The 17,733-nt window shown below is 38.8% G+C and overlaps 3 protein-coding genes across 4 annotated transcripts in view; all 3 read left to right on the top strand.

Annotated features, from left to right (window-relative positions):
* The first annotated feature begins 75 nt into the window (after window positions 1-75).
* Window positions 76-11,659, top strand: si:rp71-68n21.9 (kelch-like protein 9). The gene is made up of 11 exons (XM_044365901.1): window positions 76-331; window positions 2,318-2,371; window positions 3,303-3,445; window positions 3,685-3,896; window positions 4,183-4,315; window positions 6,085-6,281; window positions 6,501-6,576; window positions 6,835-7,392; window positions 7,882-8,061; window positions 8,348-8,461; window positions 10,023-11,659. Exons 2-11 carry the CDS (start codon window positions 2,367-2,369, stop codon window positions 10,517-10,519), a joined length of 2,115 nt encoding a protein of 704 aa, XP_044221836.1. The 5' UTR covers window positions 76-331; window positions 2,318-2,366; the 3' UTR covers window positions 10,520-11,659.
* An 849-nt stretch (window positions 11,660-12,508) lies between these two features.
* On the top strand, window positions 12,509-16,013 carry hsd3b1 (hydroxy-delta-5-steroid dehydrogenase, 3 beta- and steroid delta-isomerase 1). Its single transcript, XM_044365905.1, has 3 exons — window positions 12,509-13,390; window positions 13,761-13,925; window positions 14,688-16,013. The coding sequence occupies exons 1-3, from the start codon at window positions 13,240-13,242 to the stop codon at window positions 15,479-15,481; spliced, it is 1,110 nt and encodes a 369-aa protein (XP_044221840.1). The 5' UTR covers window positions 12,509-13,239; the 3' UTR covers window positions 15,482-16,013.
* A 543-nt stretch (window positions 16,014-16,556) lies between these two features.
* The window catches only part of pla1a (phospholipase A1 member A), an 18,448-nt gene continuing 17,271 nt past the window's right edge, over window positions 16,557-17,733 (top strand). For both annotated transcript variants that reach the window (XM_044366016.1, XM_044366015.1), the window contains exon 1: window positions 16,557-17,098. In XM_044366016.1, the coding sequence (XP_044221951.1) occupies window positions 17,032-17,098 (67 nt within the window). In that variant the 5' untranslated portion in view covers window positions 16,557-17,031. The remainder of the gene's footprint in view (window positions 17,099-17,733) is intronic.

The following is a 17,733-nucleotide window of genomic DNA, read 5'->3' as shown; positions in this document are numbered from 1 at the left end:
ATGTTTGTCTTTCATAGGTAAGTTGTTCTTTACTCAAAACCCTAAAACAGCTTGTGAAACCTGCAGTATATCACAAGTGTGACACACTGCAGTGGTGAGCGTCAAGATGCGGAAAGGCGCAGACAGTGAGAAAGAGAAGTAGCACAGGAAGTGACTGAGGTCTCGGTTTAAGGCAGAGAACGGTGATGCTCTTTCATACATCTCAACTTCTCTCAAACCAGCTGGTGCAGTGCAGCAGACATTTTCTGCTCAGTGTTCCTCTCAGGGTTCTGGTTGCTTAGACGAACAGGCTGGAGAGAGGGTCCAGTCTCCTGAGGAGGATTTCTTTCAGGTAAGGGGGTCCTTTTAGTTCATGTCTTAGATCTGGCTCCATATGAGGCACCTGCAGGCACAGCGTATCACAATAAAGTACCACAACTTCATGTGTGCATTTTCATATCAGTTCTGCTACAGCTGTACAGGAAGGTACATTTAGGCTTTCTACATATCACTTCACTCACTTTAAATTTGTTTTGTAACTATTCGTGACACTAAGCTACTGCATCTCTTTGTTATTGCACTTGCCAGTTGAGTAAGAGTTTGAGTTTGTGGTTACTGGCCGTTTTATGCAAGAGGTAAATTAAGGTGAACTGAAGATTGGTGGCTTACACTTGCTAGACGCACCATTACTGGCAAGTTATACCTTTTTAAATAAGTCAAGTCACCTAATAATTTTGGACACTACTTTTTGCTATAATACACAGTAAAGATAGAACAGTTTTATATTATGTTTGATAAAAGTTCTTGATCCACTATTGTCGGAAGTGAGGAAGACAGATGTCAAAGTTGACATAAAAACAGTAAAACATCAGTAAATTGCTATTATGAACGGATATATGGTCATTAACACATTTGTTCATGCATTAATGTGTGGGAGACGGCAAGTAAATGTCACCATTTTAGGATGAAGACTCCAGCGCTCTCTGTAATCTCTCATGCTGTATATAAATTATCTGATGTTTAAAACTGTCAGACTGTCATCTGAAATTTAAAACAGATGAGAGCTTACAAGCACATGACAGTAAGATAACCACCAAGATGACAACAGGATATTTCTGTGGATCCTGAACAACTTAAACACAAATAAAAGTACTATGTGCTCCAGTTATAGAGTTATAATGAAACTGTAACTAAATGTGACTTGACATACTGGAAAATTTGTGGTTTATATTTATGTAGTATAAAGAAGTGATCGTTGGCAATAATTTGGCCAGTCTGTGTATTATGGAAACCATCAAGTAGATGGAGTTGTAATACCAGATACATACTGGTTTTATTGTCATTAAACATGTTTTTAGTACATACCTGTAATAATTCAACATGAAATACTGTAGTAGTACTGATAGTTAGACTCTTCCTGCCACCATTTTTACCTCTTCTTTCTTTTTTCTTTTTTTCTTTTTTTTTTTTTGCTGCAGGTTTTAAAGTATTATCATTTTTATGTACATTTTAGCAATTAGACATTTTTATTGTTTTTAATAAAACAAGGCACATCCTCATCATTTATTGTACTTTATTCAACAAGAACTTGCACTTTACTTTGTTTTCTGTTCTTATTGTATCTATTCTTATTGTGTACAAAGTAGCACTGAAGGAACACAATTTTGCTCCCCTATATGCTAAGTATTGAACATATATGGAGAGAATGACAGTAAATTCTACCCTGACTTTGACTTTGGGGTATTTGTAATACATTACTGCTGGTGCTACCAAATCTTGATTGAGCTGACAGTGCTCACAGAATATCAAACATCAAAAAACCAACCACAAAGAGGATGTTGATAATGAATACTTACTGATCAGCAACATTCAACCTGCAAACCTCAGAGTTGTCAGTGTACTCTAAAATCGGCTTACACATTATAAAAGTGTTTTTGGTGACAGTTTTAGTTGGAAGTTGAACATTTACTGTCTGCCAACCATGTATCATCGGCCACGTCAAAAGTACTGAATTTATCAGAGTTTGATGTGAAAAAGAGAACATCAACACAGTGTGAGTGTCTCCATACAGAAGAAACTTTAAGACAATTCTGACTAAATTGTTGAATGAGACGTAAAACAAAAAGATCAAAGAAGTAGATGATAGAGATGAAGTGATATTTTTGTATCAGCCAGCATGAACATGCACAAATGTGAAGGTTGATTGTAGGCAGAAAACATTTCCTGTACATTTCTTACACTGGGGTTTAAAGAGGACACTTTATTCTGCCAAACAACCTAGCATTGCCCAAACAATGTATTTCTGCAAATTAAAAATCTTTATTTTGTCTCCACTTAGGAAGCCTCACCAGCGTAACAACAGTCCTCAACCCCAAGAGGCCAATGACATGGGGTAAGGTGTTTTGGGCTTCAGTGTTTCCTTCTTATATTTTAACACCTCCCCTCTTGATGTTGCAAAGCATTTATTAGTTCAACATGCTTGTGTACTGTAACATAAATTAGTTAAGGATTATTTCTTATTGGAGGTGAGTCCTGAGGTTTGAGTGTCTCAGAAGAGTCAAAACAAGATCAGAAAAGATAAAAGTGCTTGATTTCCACATGTCTAAACTACTGACTAACATTGTTTTGCAATCATTCTGCATCATTTCTGCATTCCTACAAGTTTGCTTCACATTTAATGCAATAAAGGCCCTTAAACACACAATGTGAGCTTTAAACACTTGTTCACATTTGGATCACAGATAGTAACTTTAATGGCTGCAACTATTTGTCTTTTTTTATTTCATATTATAACTAAAAATGTTTTACCAAATACATTTTGGGGATATTAGCATGTTAGCAAACAATCTATTTTAAACAGGAGAAGTGGTTTACGAAAACAGTTAACTGGTTCCTCCTTTTCAGGTCACAGGACACATGATAGAGAACAGATAAGGGACTTCCATAAGCAGCATTTAGGGGGCAGGGTTTATGCCATGCAATAAACTCAGTTAATCAAGTGTTTAAGGATAGAGATGATTAAAGTTAGGATTTGGACCAGGGATGGAGTTGGGGTCTGCCAGTTCTACTGGGGGAGGCAGCATAAGTACATAACCTAAGAGGAAGTGCTGAGAGACAAAACTCCATCATGCAAATGAAACTGCCGAAACTACGATGAAACCTAAAAATAAATCTTGACACATAATTGGTAAGCTTGCTATTACTACTGATGTAATTCCTTATTTCAGACTAAATTTTGATACTGTCTGGAGTTTCTACTGATGCTAAATGTCGCAATAAAGCTCAACCTGTTCCTGAAATGTGCTGTGCCTCCTCCTCTGTAGGGGAAGTGGAGATGACAGTGGGCCGGGGAGGCTGAGTCGCAGATTGTCTCGCCTGGGCAGCAGGCATCACTCCAGGGATCCCCCGAGACCTCCGGCTCAGCAAGACAGATCACCTGCTCCACCTGACAGACCTGCTCAACGAGGTGTGTGTGCTCACTGGCTCTTTGTAGCTTTGATTCTTACTGTAATAATTGATACTGTCTGATACAATTTCATACTGGCGAGAAGAAATTCAAAAATGGCTGTGATATGTGTGTCTAAAGTGTCAAAAAGTTGTTCAAACAAAATTTGAACAACTTTGATAGTTGCATAGGAATTAGACAACAGTACCATGACTGTCCTCCTCATCTCTTAATATCTCTTCTCCATTTGGGTTTGGTAGATGACAGACCTTCTCCACCAGCTCTTGCTCCATCTCCTGCTCCAGCTCCAGCTCCAGCTCCACCTCCAACTCCATCTCCATCTCCAGCTCCTCTCTCCCCACCCATGGATATTCCACCTAAACGCCCAGACAAATCCACAAAACCCAAACTTCCCCCTCGGCCGCTGTCCAGGGCGTTCAGTAGCACTGAACATGGAACAGCTGTGTTGCAGGTATATGATTGTGACTGATTGGCTTACACTCAGCTGAAGGTGATAAACATCTTTAAAATAATTTTCACTAGCTCTCCTCTCAGCACTCTCATAGGAAGGCAAGCATCCCCCTGTGCATATAGCATATTACCCACAAAAACCACAATAAAAAGTCTGAGACGAATGTGATGGAGGTCACCACTCCCTTCAGCCATGTCTCAAGATTATTATGAAAGTGATTTACTGATGTTAAAGTTCATTGAGCCAAACTATTCATGCCACATATTGCTGTTTTGTTTCCCCAAAGGGCTTCGATGCTTTTCGGGCAAATGACGTTCTCTGTGATGTCATCTTGGTTCCTGGAGACAGCAAGGAAACTTTCCCAGTTCACAGAGTCATCATGGCTTCATCCAGTGACTACTTCAAGGCAATGTTCACAGGTGAGTTGTCCTTTCAGTTCCATTCTTTGTCCTTTCAGTTCCATTCTTTGTCCTTTCAGTTCCATTCTTTGTCCTTTCCTTTCCATTCAGTTAAAGGCAACATATGAAACTTGGGCTTTGAATAATGAATGCACTACAGTGTAATATAACAGAGCAGCAACACTATATGTAAGGAATCAACTCTGGCTGTCACTTAAAAATTACAATTTACAGTATTATTACAATTAAAATGTATTGCAATTTATATACTACTGATTTACAAAAGCAAATACACTAAATGTAGTGCCGCCTGAATTATGTATTCTGTCAGCATAATGAGAAAATGTTTCTACTAAATGTATCTGGCAAGTTGCAAAAAAGTAGTAGTAAAATGTTCAATGACAACATCAATGGGAAAACACTTATGTTGGCCAATATAAATGTAATTTCTTGTAGACAGGGTTGAATGTACATGTGTATGTAATTTGGGGTGAACAAAACGCATTTCAGTACAGTATGAAAAAGTACCAAAGAGTTAAATCTTTTTTAAGTTTCAGAATTAAAGTTAAACTAGGTCTAAGAGTTAGAGGGCTGTGTGATTGGATTGTATTACATTGTGAATGGGAAAACACAACATCGTGTCTGATGTGGTCACAAAACTACAGGTCCAAAGCCATGCTGCTGGCCCTGTGACACTGCAATGCCTATTACACAGCCTATTATACACCGAAACACAGCCATGGAAACGTTGTTTAGAAAATGATAATAATAATAATAATTTTAGTTCCTTACCACCAATGGGGCCAAAATGTGAAGTTTTTCCTCAGGTTGGTGCCAGAGAAAACACTGTGTTATTGCAAAAGATGTTATCCTCTGTTATGTAGCAACTTAGGACATCACAGACTTAGCTTGTCAGACTATTGTTACACATTTACATTTTGTCATTTGGCAGATGCTTTTATTCAAATGTTACTGACTTATCACCATTTATAACTGTAAACGTTTCACAGTTTATGATAAGTCATCAGGTCTTAAAAGGTATTAATAAAGGGGTTCAGATTTTCTAAGTCATCCAGTCTGCATGCATAATGAAAATAATTAGTCTGCAGTTATAAATGTTAATAAATTTGTTAATAAATGGATTTTCATCTGGATGCCCTGCAGCCTTTTCCAGAAAATGGCTGAACATCAGAGATGTCTTCCTAAAGAATTAGATAAAGCAAATGTTATGGTGATATAGAAAGGAGGGATTTTTCACTACCTGGCAACCCAAAATGTATGCTTATTAATGCTTATAAACCCTTATCAGAAAGTGGTACCGACTTTTCTTTACCAACTGACATTGCTCTCTCTACAGCCACACTGCTGGCTAAAATATATATACATTCACATTTGACCCTCTGGCTTATTTTTGGTTTAATGTTCCAATGAAGAGGGTAAATATAAAATATCAACATATTTATTGTGTTTGGGATGCCACTACTCATATTTTCAGTTTGAAATAAACATTCACAAAAAGTGAAAGCAAAGAGGAAAAACAAGTTGGTGCTGTCTTACTTCTGCATTAAACTTCCTTTCAGTTGCAGCTTCACATTTGCATTTGAGTACAAAATTAACTATAATGCTTATATTATCCCTCATGTTTCTGATGAACCATGTCAGCTGTGTCCTTATATCTCCCTGACTGTGCCCTTGGGCATTATGACTGCACAAGACAAATCTCCTGAAACGATGCAAAATCATTCATTCACCTTGTCTTTGTCTCTTTGTACTTGTTCTCCCTTTATCAGGAGGCATGAGGGAGCAGGAGATGAGAGAGATCAAGCTACATGGAGTCACTAAATCAGGTTTAAAGAACATTATAGACTTCATCTACACATCCAAAGTCAACCTCGACATGGGTAATCTCCAGGACACACTGGAGGCTGCAAACTTCTTGCAGGTCATGCCTGTTCTGAGCTTCTGCAATCAGCTTCTGAGCAGTGAGGTGAGAGAGGTTTGACTCAGTATAATGTCCCACTCCTTTGATGTTTCATCAATACATTTATGGCAGGTCATTATATTCAGCTCCATAGGAGGCCTAGTCTATACTAATGTACAGAATACATTACATTTTGAGTGAACCTTGTATGATAAAGTAATGTAGATCTGAACTGACAATTATTTTTAAATCATGTTAATTTAATTTATCTCCTTTCTGATGCAGATTACTATTGATAACTGTGTGGAGGTGGAGCGTATCGCCACAGACTTGCTTCTGGAGGACGTTCAGCTAAACATAGGTGAGTGATGTGGAACTGATCTGAGAGCACAGAAACAAAAGCACAGTCTGTCTTAGATCTGTACAGATGAAGTGGATGTTTAACATTTTAAAACCTGGACATGGACTCCTGGAAACACATCATTATTATAACATAGGAGCACTAAAATTGTCCCCAGCATCCTTTTAGTTTTAAGTATAAGTATAATTTAAGGAACTGGGGGAAGAAATGAACACTGTTTATTAATACTGTTTATCCTCTTTGTTGTAACAAACCTAGGTGAGTTTGTGAGCCAGAACCTATCAGAGTTGGTGCAGTGTGGTCGCTACCTCCAGCTCTCTGAGACCAGCATGGCCAATGCTCTTGGCAGCAACTCCCTGAATGGTTTCACTGAAATGGAGCTCTACGACATCGCCAGAAGATGGCTGGACCATGACCCTCCTCAACGCCGCTCCGCTGTCTATGCCTTGATGCGTAATATTCGTTTCCCACTGATGAGCCCCAGTGAGCTGATTCAGATCTCCCAGGATGATGAGGAGGGAGGCGACTCTCTGATGCGCTCTGACACAGCCTGTGTGAACCTCCTGCTGGAGGCCAGCAACTACCAGATGATGCCTTTTATGCAGCCCGCCTTGCAAACTGAGCGCACACAGATACGCTCAGACGCCACACACATTCTGGCACTGGGTGGTGTGATGCGACAGCAGCTGGTGGTGAGCCGGGAGTTAAGGCTGTATGATGAGAAGACTGGCCATTGGAGAGCCCTGAAGCCCATGGAGGTGCCACGCTACCAGCATGGTGTGGCTCTACTGGGTGGCTTCCTCTTCATTGTTGGAGGTCAGAGCACCAACAGTTCACACACTCTACCAGCAATATTCACTCTGACAAGCAGTTTATTCAAACCCCTTGAGTTCATTTATTGTACTTTAGGTATTTAAGACAAACACATTTACACAGAATGATTGCATTGTGACTCTGGAAATGCAAATTTCAGGTGCATTTCAATTACAGGTACATGTGCTTAAAACCTTGCATTACATAACCCAACACAAGCTCTTGTCAGCACATACATAAATGAGCTCTTTGAACCAAAACAAATCAAACACAAAAATGCAGCAATCAAGACCATAGACCACTCTGTGTCAGACTACACACCCATTTTATTTAAATTATGGAGTCAAGGTGTAACTAAACAATATGAAGTTATATGAAACAATGCTGTTTTAAGAAATAAGAGCGTAAAATAATGTATAGGAGAGACTGAAAAATTGTAATTTATTATCCATGTTATTTACCACTCAAACACTGATTCTTTTGGCTTCTCAGGCCAGAGTACTTATGACACCAAGGGTAAGACGGCCATAGACAGCGCCTACCGGTATGACCCGCGCTTCGACAAGTGGCTTCAAATTGCTTCTCTCAACGAGAAGAGGACCTTCTTCCACCTCAGTGCTCTGAAGGGGAAACTGTTGGCAGTTGGTGGAAGGAATGCCTCAGGGGAGATTGGTGAGCTGCTATTACTTTCTCTACTAATGTACAGTTTATTTCTATAGTCAGTTGAATTCATAAAAAATAATTATAACACTTAACACTTCTGCTACTACTTATGGCGCCTCCACTTTTGCTGCCACTACCTCTGATACTATTACTTCTCCGTATGTTACTGCTGCTTCCACTAATTCTACTAAAAAAAAACACATAAGTGAATCAGGATTATTTTATTCCCCTTTCAAAGTCAGACTCATGCTTACATAAAGTTCAACCCCAAACATCTCTCTGTCACTTTGATCAGACACGGTGGAGTGCTACAACCTGAAAAAAAATGAGTGGACATTTGTGGCCAAAATGGTGGAGCCTCACTATGGACATGCTGGAACAGTTCACGGGGACCTCATGTACATCTCAGGTAAGATAACATTGTTTACACTGTCAGTGATTATGTTTGATCACTTTTGTTCAGTGTTCTAGTTTTTGTGACACAGTGATAAAATACCAAGAATGAGTATGAGATAAAATCACATTCACAAGTAAACACAATTAATGCTGCTTATTTGAAGCAAGAGAGACTGAAAAGTAGATTGTCTCATTGAAGTGGCCTATGAAGAATTGTATGGTGACCAAAAAGTCCTCCTAAACGAGAATATAAGTTAACAACACCCATGACTGTTCCAAAAATGACTCATCAACCATTTTCTGATCAGAGACCTCTGTAAGGTCTGACAAGGTGTAGGAAACAAAAACATATAGAGAAAGATCATGGTCATGGTTGCACTTACAGGAGGCTTGCCTTTGTGGTAAAAAGAAACCAATGTTGACAGTTCACAGGCAACTTCAACATAGTCTCCAGTGTTGATGTCACATGCTTTGTATAGCCTTTGTTCCTCCCTTTGTGCAGCTGTATAACACCATCCTACAACTTCTTCCTTTGCTAGTGAGAGAGGGCAATTATTCACACGATCACAAAACATCACACACAGAAAACCGACAGATATATAATATTGAGTGGGTTTTTTGTGTGTATGCAAGTATGCAAGAAAATTACAGTAAACTAATCTAAATCTTGAATCGTGAATCATCCAGTTCTGTGGTGAGTCTGCTTTCTTGTAATTACACAATCAGATCATCCAAGGTATAAATTCTCATTCACATGTAAGAGGTAAAACAACACCAGTGGCAGTTGTATAAGGACTATAGACAACAAAAGTTCCACTGTGTCAAGATGAATTATATTTCATAAAGCTCGCTTAGCTGACCTATTTGAAACCACTTCCTTCCTTTAGCAGCAGACACATATCTGAGAAGCTCTCAGTCTAAACTCAGGTGGTTTCTTAGCAACCTTGGACGGGAAACTGGCTTCTCATTATGAAAGCAGAAACACAAGTTTCACACATAGAACTGTGAACCTGAGAACACAAAAACTTGTGGTTGAAATGGACCACGGTGCTTTTCAACAAGATTAAAACCCACGTCTCATTTCATTCCACCTACCACTTTTTGAGTTACAACTCAGGCAAATTATACGCTAAACCAAAAATCCAAAGTTTAGAACTAATTAAAGGGTTTAAAAGTACAGGAAACTTGATTTAGAATGGCATCTTTTCCATATCTATATGTTGGTACACAAGTGATGTTTTGTGCATCTTTCTTTTTTGACTTTCTCTTTCGTTGTTGGTCAGACACAGTCAATTGTTTGATGACATTGCTTTGGACTCCGATAGCTTGAAGAGCATTCGTCTTAATTTTGACATTTTATGGAATATAAATTTGATTTATTAATCCAAAACATCTTTAGAATAAACAATAATAACATTTTTTTTTAAATGTTTACATTTACTACGTTGTTAAGTGTATCTTTTTCCCATTTCCTATACTCTCCTGCTATACTATACACACATTTTAGTAGCTTTAAAATCCGATATGGACAGATGTTTTATGGCATAATTGTTGCATTCTCTTGTGTCACACAGGTGGCATTACCCGTGACACATTCCAGAAGGAGCTTTGGTGTTACAATCCTGACACTGACGCATGGAGTCGGCGGGCCGACATGACGGAGCTCCGCGGCCTGCACTGCATGTGCACTGTAGGAGACAGACTCTTCGTCATGGGCGGAAATCACTTCAGAGGCAGCAGCGACTATGACGACGTCCTGGGCTGTGAATACTACAGCCCCAAGACAGACCAGTGGACGGTGGTGGCTCCCATGCCGCGAGGCCAGAGTGACGTTGGCGTGACAGTGTTTAATGGGCAGATCTACGTGGTGGGTGGGTATTCCTGGAACAGCAGGTGCATGGTAGATATTGTGCAGCGGTATGATCCAGAGCAGGACATGTGGGACAGGGTGTTCAATGTCTTGGAGCCTCTTGGAGGGATACGTGCATGTACAATGACAGTTCATCTGCCAGAGGGGTCAGTAGATGAGGCTCAGATCCAGGAGTGCCCGCTGCCCACAGCTAAGAGCTGATTTGACAGTAGGCAGGGGTTTCAGACTTTCACCGCAGTCTGACCAGAATTTGCAAGGCAAAATTGAACTGCATGCTGTGTCAACAAGTAGGTAAAACAGGAAATAGTGTGGGTTTCAAGCATAAGCTGCAGGTGTAAGTATGGCTAGCTAGCTGACATTGGTATTCTACATAAAAAATGTAATACCTTTCTGTCAAATCCTATTTCACTTTCTTTAGTGTTAACTATCTGCCATGCAGCATCCATTCTGCTCTGCTTGTTGTTTTCTCTGCACAGTCAGTACAAAGACAGTGTGCAAGACTGCTCTAAGTGCCCTTGTTGAATTTTAAGCGAACAGGGGTAAAAAGAAACAACCACAACTTATCTTTACATGTAATAAAGACACACAACAAGTTTCTATCATGCATGTTTTCTTCAAACAACAAAAAACGATCTATGGGGAATTTAAATTCTCAAACAATGTATGCAGGAAGGTCTGCTAATATGCTGATCATGTTTCTTTAGAAATTTATTTGAATGAGTTGAGTGAACTCTCAGTATATTAATTCAACACATTTTCAGTCAAAACACTTCAGTCAGTACTCATGTTTATGAGTTCTCAAAAGGTCTGAAAAAGAATACTGTACTAAAATGTTTCAGTCAAATTAACTTTAAGCTAGTAAAACGTATATATTTAAGTTAATATCAAAAGATTTGACTAAAGTCTTGTATGATGTTTCACAGTGTATTAAACTATTAAAACACATAATAAAGCCATGTACCAGGTTGTGGCTAAACAGACAATGAAATTAATTGTTGGCTTTGGTCTTTTTTGGGATTTTTTGCTTTTTGCATTAAGTTAGTAGTGACCTGTATATGGACTGCAGTGCCTTGTTTCCATGTTTAGTACCAACAGTGTGTTGGAGAAGAAAATGTTGAGTTCTTACTGTTTGATGAATAGTATATTGATTCTGTAAAAAGTAAATGAAGACATGCGCTGTACAGTGAGAATACTTTGGATTTTATTGATGCACCATGTTGCCAAAATGCAGCTACTCAGCTACTCTCATAGCAGCAAAATTGATGGATAAATATTTGATTTGTTATGTTTTGTATATTTATATCATCATACTGTGTTTTCAGATAAAAATAAAATAAAAAATAAAACAGATTATGATCTTCATGTTAAGTTCTTCAACAGCTATATGTGTACAAGCATATTAACACACATAAGACCACACACGTCTGTGTACTTGGTGATGATGAAACTATCCTTGGGACTTCATCCTTCACCTCCAGGTAAGACAACAGACAGCTGAAATATCAATGACTGCTCTGCCAAGGACTACAAATACTGAAAAGCAGACAACTAGTATTCAGGAGCATAAAATATCATTGAAATTACAGAACCTGTGATAGTTGTCTGAGGAGAAGATGCCCAAAGCTAGCAGTACTTTTTATTATACAATAATATTTTAGACATGTCCTAATTTCACTCTCTGTTGCAGACTTATTTCAAACAAAGCAAATCATCTTCATAGGCGAAAACATCAAAAGAAGCCTATGTGGCATAACATCAAGACCACAATGTTGCCGTGGGTGGAAAAACTGATGATTATGAAAAACAAAGACCATGGCCAAATATAACTCTGGATGTTTACATATATGATAATATAGAGTATACCCATAACTACAAGGTCACAGGTAAAAACCCTGCAACACTCACACTTTCCACTGAACTGCCATATGACCCACCGTACCCTTTACTGAGTAAACCATGGCCAACTACAATTCATCACTGTGCAAGGGAAAAGATATTTGGCCATTTGGACAGACAGTGTCACCTTGAAACATCCTATCTTGTTCTATTTGGCTGATCTGGCCTTGTACCTTGGAGAGGAAGTATTTGAGTTACTTAATTAATGTCCTTGAGTACAGATCTGAACTGCTTTAAAGGAGCCCTTTAAAACTTCTGAATCTCTGAAACCTCTGAATTTCTAAACAAAGCAGTAAAAGGGTCTTCAAATCTTGTAGAGCCTCATCACTAGACTAAAAAACAAATATACCCTTTAGTTTATTTAAGGTCACTTTGAATACAAAGATTTAAATGATATAAAGTGTTCATAAAAAGTAATCAAAAGTCTTGCATAAAGCTGAGTTTTGTTCAAGGAAAAGGAAACACTCCACAGGGCTGCATACTTAAAACAATTAGAGAATAACTGCTGCAGAAGGCAGAAAACAGTTAAATAGCAGCCAGCTGGGACAAAAGTATGCTTTGAAAGGCTTTGTAAAGAAGTATGCTTTGTAAAAGCATGCTGAATCGGCCCACCGCCTTAAACAGAATGCTATTCCCAATCGAATAAAAGGTTACAGCTTCTAGAAAGCAACTGTCCTTGGCATATAAAAGATTCCAGTGCTTATTTTGTCTAGCTTAAGAAAGCGTCACACCCTGAAGTAGCAGGGCCCATCCCCTTTTTTCACACTGCCTTGGTGCAAATAATTCGTTTTTTCTAGTACGTTTTCTGGGCTTACAAAAAGTGGATGGGCTGAGGCAAAGAGTGCAGAGGGTGCTGTCATTCTCCCACAGACAGAATCTGAAACCTCCAAGAACACAAAAGTTGTATTCTCCTTCTTTGAGCCACTTCTTTTATAGTTTGTTAAGAGGTCACCAAAAGAGGAGCTTTGGAAGTGAAGTTTGCAGGATTTCTTTTTGTCGTCACTCCAAGAGAAAATAAACCTACAATGTCTCTGAGAGGGGATGTGTGTGTGGTGACGGGCGCCTGTGGATTCCTGGGGAAACGACTGGTCCGGCTGCTGCTGGAGGAAGAGAAAATGGCTGAGATTCGACTGCTGGACAAACACATACCGCCCCAAATTGTACAGACTCTGGAGGGTAAAAATCTGACTAAATTTACTCTTCACTGTTTTTCTTTAACATTACAAAAAGATTGATTATTGGTTTTCCCAAAGTAACCTCAACTAAATGATTATTCTTGGGATGAAATAAATTCTGCAACAAATGAGAGTATGAATTTGTTAGATAAATGTAAAGCATGGTTGAAAGCCACTCTAAGGGTGTTTTATATTATTGCTGTTGACTTTATAGCTTTTCACATAACAGCAATAGTAGCCTACATTTATTTAGGGACAGAAGACACAAGAAAATACCATAAATTGTCATTTTAACTGTTTTGTATTTATTTCTTTTGTATTTTAATAAGTATGCCTCATATTGTATTAATTATTGATTTGCTGTGTGCCAGACTGTAGAGGTGACACAAAGGTGAGTGTTTTTGAGGGGGACATCAGGGACGGTGATTTCCTAAGAAAAGCCTGTCGAGGTGCATCAGTTGTCTTCCACATCGCATCTATCATTGACCTTAATGGATCAGTGGAGGACAGCGAGATGTACGGGGTCAATGTCAAAGGTAAGTATAACACATTCAAAGCTCTACTGGGAAACCTCAAACTATTTTCATTTCCTGGCTTGAATTTTCTAAATGATTTTGATGGATGTGTCATAATGCCTCCAAATGTTGATGTTGATAAAATAGAACTATTTCATTTTTTGGCACTTAAACTTAAACTTAAACTCTAACTGACACTTCAACTTTACACAGAGTTTATACTTCAACTACAGCTGACACTTACTACAGCTGACATTAACTTCTTTTAGTACACTTGAACTGACGGTAAAATCTTTCTGCACTTATACATCAGCTGATATCAACTCTTTTCAGTGGTTACACTTCATGCTTACACTTTAACTGACACTTGAGTTCCCTTCAGCACTTTCACTTCATCTTACTTTCCAACTCCTTTAAGCATTTGCACTTCCACTGACACTTCAACTCTTGCTCCTCCTCCTTCAACAGTGCTTCCATTTAAACTGCCACTTCAACTATTTTTAGTGGTTAAACTCCAAACATCCCAGCCACACATAGACATTTCAACATTTCAAATGTTTCAACTGTAATTTCTCCACAACTTTTCTAGTTTTCTTATGCAGTCCTTGGCCTTAATGATAAAATAGCCCAACCTGGAAAGACAGAGTCATTAGATCTTGTTTTAGTCAGCATATGTTTTTGTTGATTTGACAACATAAGAAAGGTTTATACTACTCTGAGGTGAGATGAATTCATTTTGAGTCCTTCAGCATGTATGAAATCAACATCATCTTTGCTTTCCAGGAACGCAGATGCTTCTGGAAGCATGTATTCAAGAGAACGTAGTGTCCTTCATCTACACCAGCTCCATTGAGGTGATGGGCCCAAACGCCAAAGGTGAACCTATAATCAATGGCAATGAGGACGCATTGTACAACTCCTCCCTGAAGTTTGCCTACAGCAAAACCAAAAAGGAGGCTGAGCAGAGATCCCTCCAGGCCCACGGAGAGGTGCTCCAAAACGGAGGTCGACTGGCCACATGCGCCCTCAGACCCATGTACATCTATGGGGAGGGCTGTCGTTTCCTCCTGGGTCACATGGGCGACGGGATACGAAACAAGGATGTGCTGTACCGAATGTCTGCACCAGAAGCTCGTGTGAATCCTGTCTATGTGGGCAATGTGGCTGTCGCCCACATCCAGGCAGCCCACAGCCTCAAAGATCCACAAAAAAGAAACATGATTGGAGGAAACTTTTACTTCATTTCAGATGATACACCACCTGTGAGTTATTCAGACTTCAACCACGCCATGATGTCACCTTTGGGCTTCAACATTCAAGAGAAACTCCTGCTGCCACTCGGCCTCCTCTATGTGATCTGCTACTTATTGGAATTTCTGTGCATGATGCTCCGTCCTTTCATACGCATCGTCCCACCTCTGAACCGGCAGCTCCTCACCATGCTGAACACACCATTCACCTTCTCCTATCAGAAGGCTAAGAGGGACCTGGGATACATCCCCAGATACACCTGGGAGGAAGCACGCAAAAGAACCATTGAATGGCTTGCCTCCCAGTTGCCACAGGAGAGGAAGTAAAAAATATATATATTCATAGAAAATAAGGAGTAAATAACCTCTGATAATTATAATTGTACTAAAATCACAATATGAAGGATTTTTCACTGAAAAATAGCTAAATATACAAAGATGTGTGTCAGTTTGTGACCTCATTCTCATGCATGAATAACACCATTGTCCTGCAGCAACAAAAAGCTGTAAAGTGAAAGTAAATATTACGCACACATGGTGATCATCCATTGTTAGTGTTCCTTTAAATGCACTGTGTGGAATTTGTATGTAATTATAGCCTCTTCCAAGTTATTCTGATAACTTCAGTATGCGTTTTTGTTTGATTTTCTTGAATTGCAGATCAGTTGCATTCACTCCTTGTTTTGTCAGTGCTTTTGGCTTTATAAATGCTTAAGAAGAGATGGTTTAAGGCAATACCTTGACTATCAGTAGGATAGGACTTTGATCTTGTTACATTGACACGATTGTTCAATATCACCTGGTGTTACTCTATGGAAATATGCTTGGTATAAAATTAAAGTTTATGATGAAAAGCCCATCCTCCTTCTCATTCTACATTCTGCAACTTCATTGTCACCAAAGAAAGGTTGTGTTACATCATTTTTCTTTGAGTTTTGAAGCAAGCGGGCTTTGGTAATAATAAACTCCACATACAGTAGCTAGTGGAGAGTCAAATTTACTATTAATAGTCAAAATGTGTTTCTTTTTTCTACTGAGGCCTTAAGTATAATCATGTTCTAAATCACTATGTGATTAACACTGAGACAAACAAATTCACTGCCAACTGCGACTACTGTTGACCTATTTTCCTTAGGAAGGATTATATTTTGTGTGTAATTACAAACAAGAGGCAAGATCCAGTCAAATAAACTGCGTATTCAGTCTTTCAAAGTATTTACAAAGAGCATAGATTGTGTAAAAGCGTATTGATAGTGGAAAAATCAATCAGCTGGTGATTGATTTCCCTCAGACACTACAGAATGACCCCTCCTCACTCTCTCTCTCTCACACACACACACACACTTTCAAGCTCATCCACACACAAATCAGTGGGCAGCCAGGCCAGAGTCCGGCATTTTAAACAAACAGCCATTGAACACCAATGAGGTCATGAATTTACCGCCAGGCAAAGAGCTTCAACCACTTGTCAGTCCAGAACAAGCCCAGTCTGGGAAAAAAACAGTCACCCACTAACAAATGTGATGACTGAGTAAGAGGGACAGGGAGACATTTGTTGTGGATATGTTCAGGCTTAAAGTGGAGCTTCAAGAAAAGGAACATAGTAAACTCTTTTACAATCTTTAGAAACATTCTTATAGTTCTCTTTTTGGACTGCTTTATATGGATTCCTGCCTTGCTTCATTCCTGCTATCTGCCAGTTAAAGGCTGAGTAGTCGTTGGAGAGTTACAACACTGCACAGAGCTGGGATTTTCTCAAACCAAAAGCTGATCTCCATCTACCAGTCTGGGGCTAAACGGAGCAGCTGAGCACCGTTAAGCACTGACTTAAAGTTCCCAGACAGCTGCTTTCCCCATTCAGCTCTGTTACTACAGAAATGCCTTGGGAATGCAAAAGGATCCTCCTCTGTGTTTTGACGATCCACGTCATATCACTGGTGGTAGGTAAGTGGTCCGGCCATTAAGGAGGTATTTTATCCTGCGTTACTTTTTGTATTTTGGTTAGAAAGCTCTAGCTGTCTAAGTGTAAGAGAAAAAGGACTGAGCTGTGTTATGAACCCATGTAAAACTTGAGGAATATTGTGATTATTACATGAGTACTTTCTGCAATATGAAACAATTTGACTGCCAACAATTCATTTTAATTTATCTTAATAAATAAATACATAATAAATTTGAAAATCTGACATGATTTTGACTACACAGTTCAGTTTTACTTGCTAGTACATTTATTCATTGGGACAGAGTTTAATACATTTTAAAAATACTACTGGATCATATGCATATTCATACACTGAAATGAGGACCTTTTAATCTAAAAGGTTATTTCTTTTTTCTAATACAACATCTACCTTTAGATTTTCTTTGTGTTCCAAACTGCACAAGACATATTATCATGATCAAGGTCAACCAATTATACATTGAGTGTTTGTAAGAATAATTAGCAGTATCGCAAATAAAAACACTTGTAAATCATTTGTTTCTTCCCTAAAAAACTAAATTTGATCATAACATACCATTCACTCAGCTTTGATTTTATTTTATTTGACATTTATTTATAATATGGTGTCAGTTGATTA

This window comes from Thunnus albacares, chromosome 11 (assembly GCF_914725855.1).
Source record: "Thunnus albacares chromosome 11, fThuAlb1.1, whole genome shotgun sequence".
Lineage (NCBI taxonomy): Eukaryota > Metazoa > Chordata > Actinopteri > Scombriformes > Scombridae > Thunnus > Thunnus albacares.
The sequence above is the reverse complement of the archived record's forward strand: the minus strand, read 5'-3'. Positions and strand labels throughout refer to the sequence as shown.

Bases quoted from the DNA above. Each gene is read 5' to 3' on its own strand.
- si:rp71-68n21.9 (XM_044365901.1), top strand. The intron at 6,282-6,500 runs GTGAGAGAGGTT...TTTCTGATGCAG, and splicing joins ATCAGCTTCTGAGCAGTGAG to ATTACTATTGATAACTGTGT. The intron at 6,577-6,834 runs GTGAGTGATGTG...TAACAAACCTAG, and splicing joins GGACGTTCAGCTAAACATAG to GTGAGTTTGTGAGCCAGAAC.
- hsd3b1 (XM_044365905.1), top strand. From the start codon at position 13,240: ATGTCTCTGAGAGGGGATGTGTGTGTGGTGACGGGCGCCTGTGGATTC. The intron at 13,391-13,760 runs GTAAAAATCTGA...GCTGTGTGCCAG, and splicing joins AATTGTACAGACTCTGGAGG to ACTGTAGAGGTGACACAAAG. The intron at 13,926-14,687 runs GTAAGTATAACA...TTTGCTTTCCAG, and splicing joins GTACGGGGTCAATGTCAAAG to GAACGCAGATGCTTCTGGAA.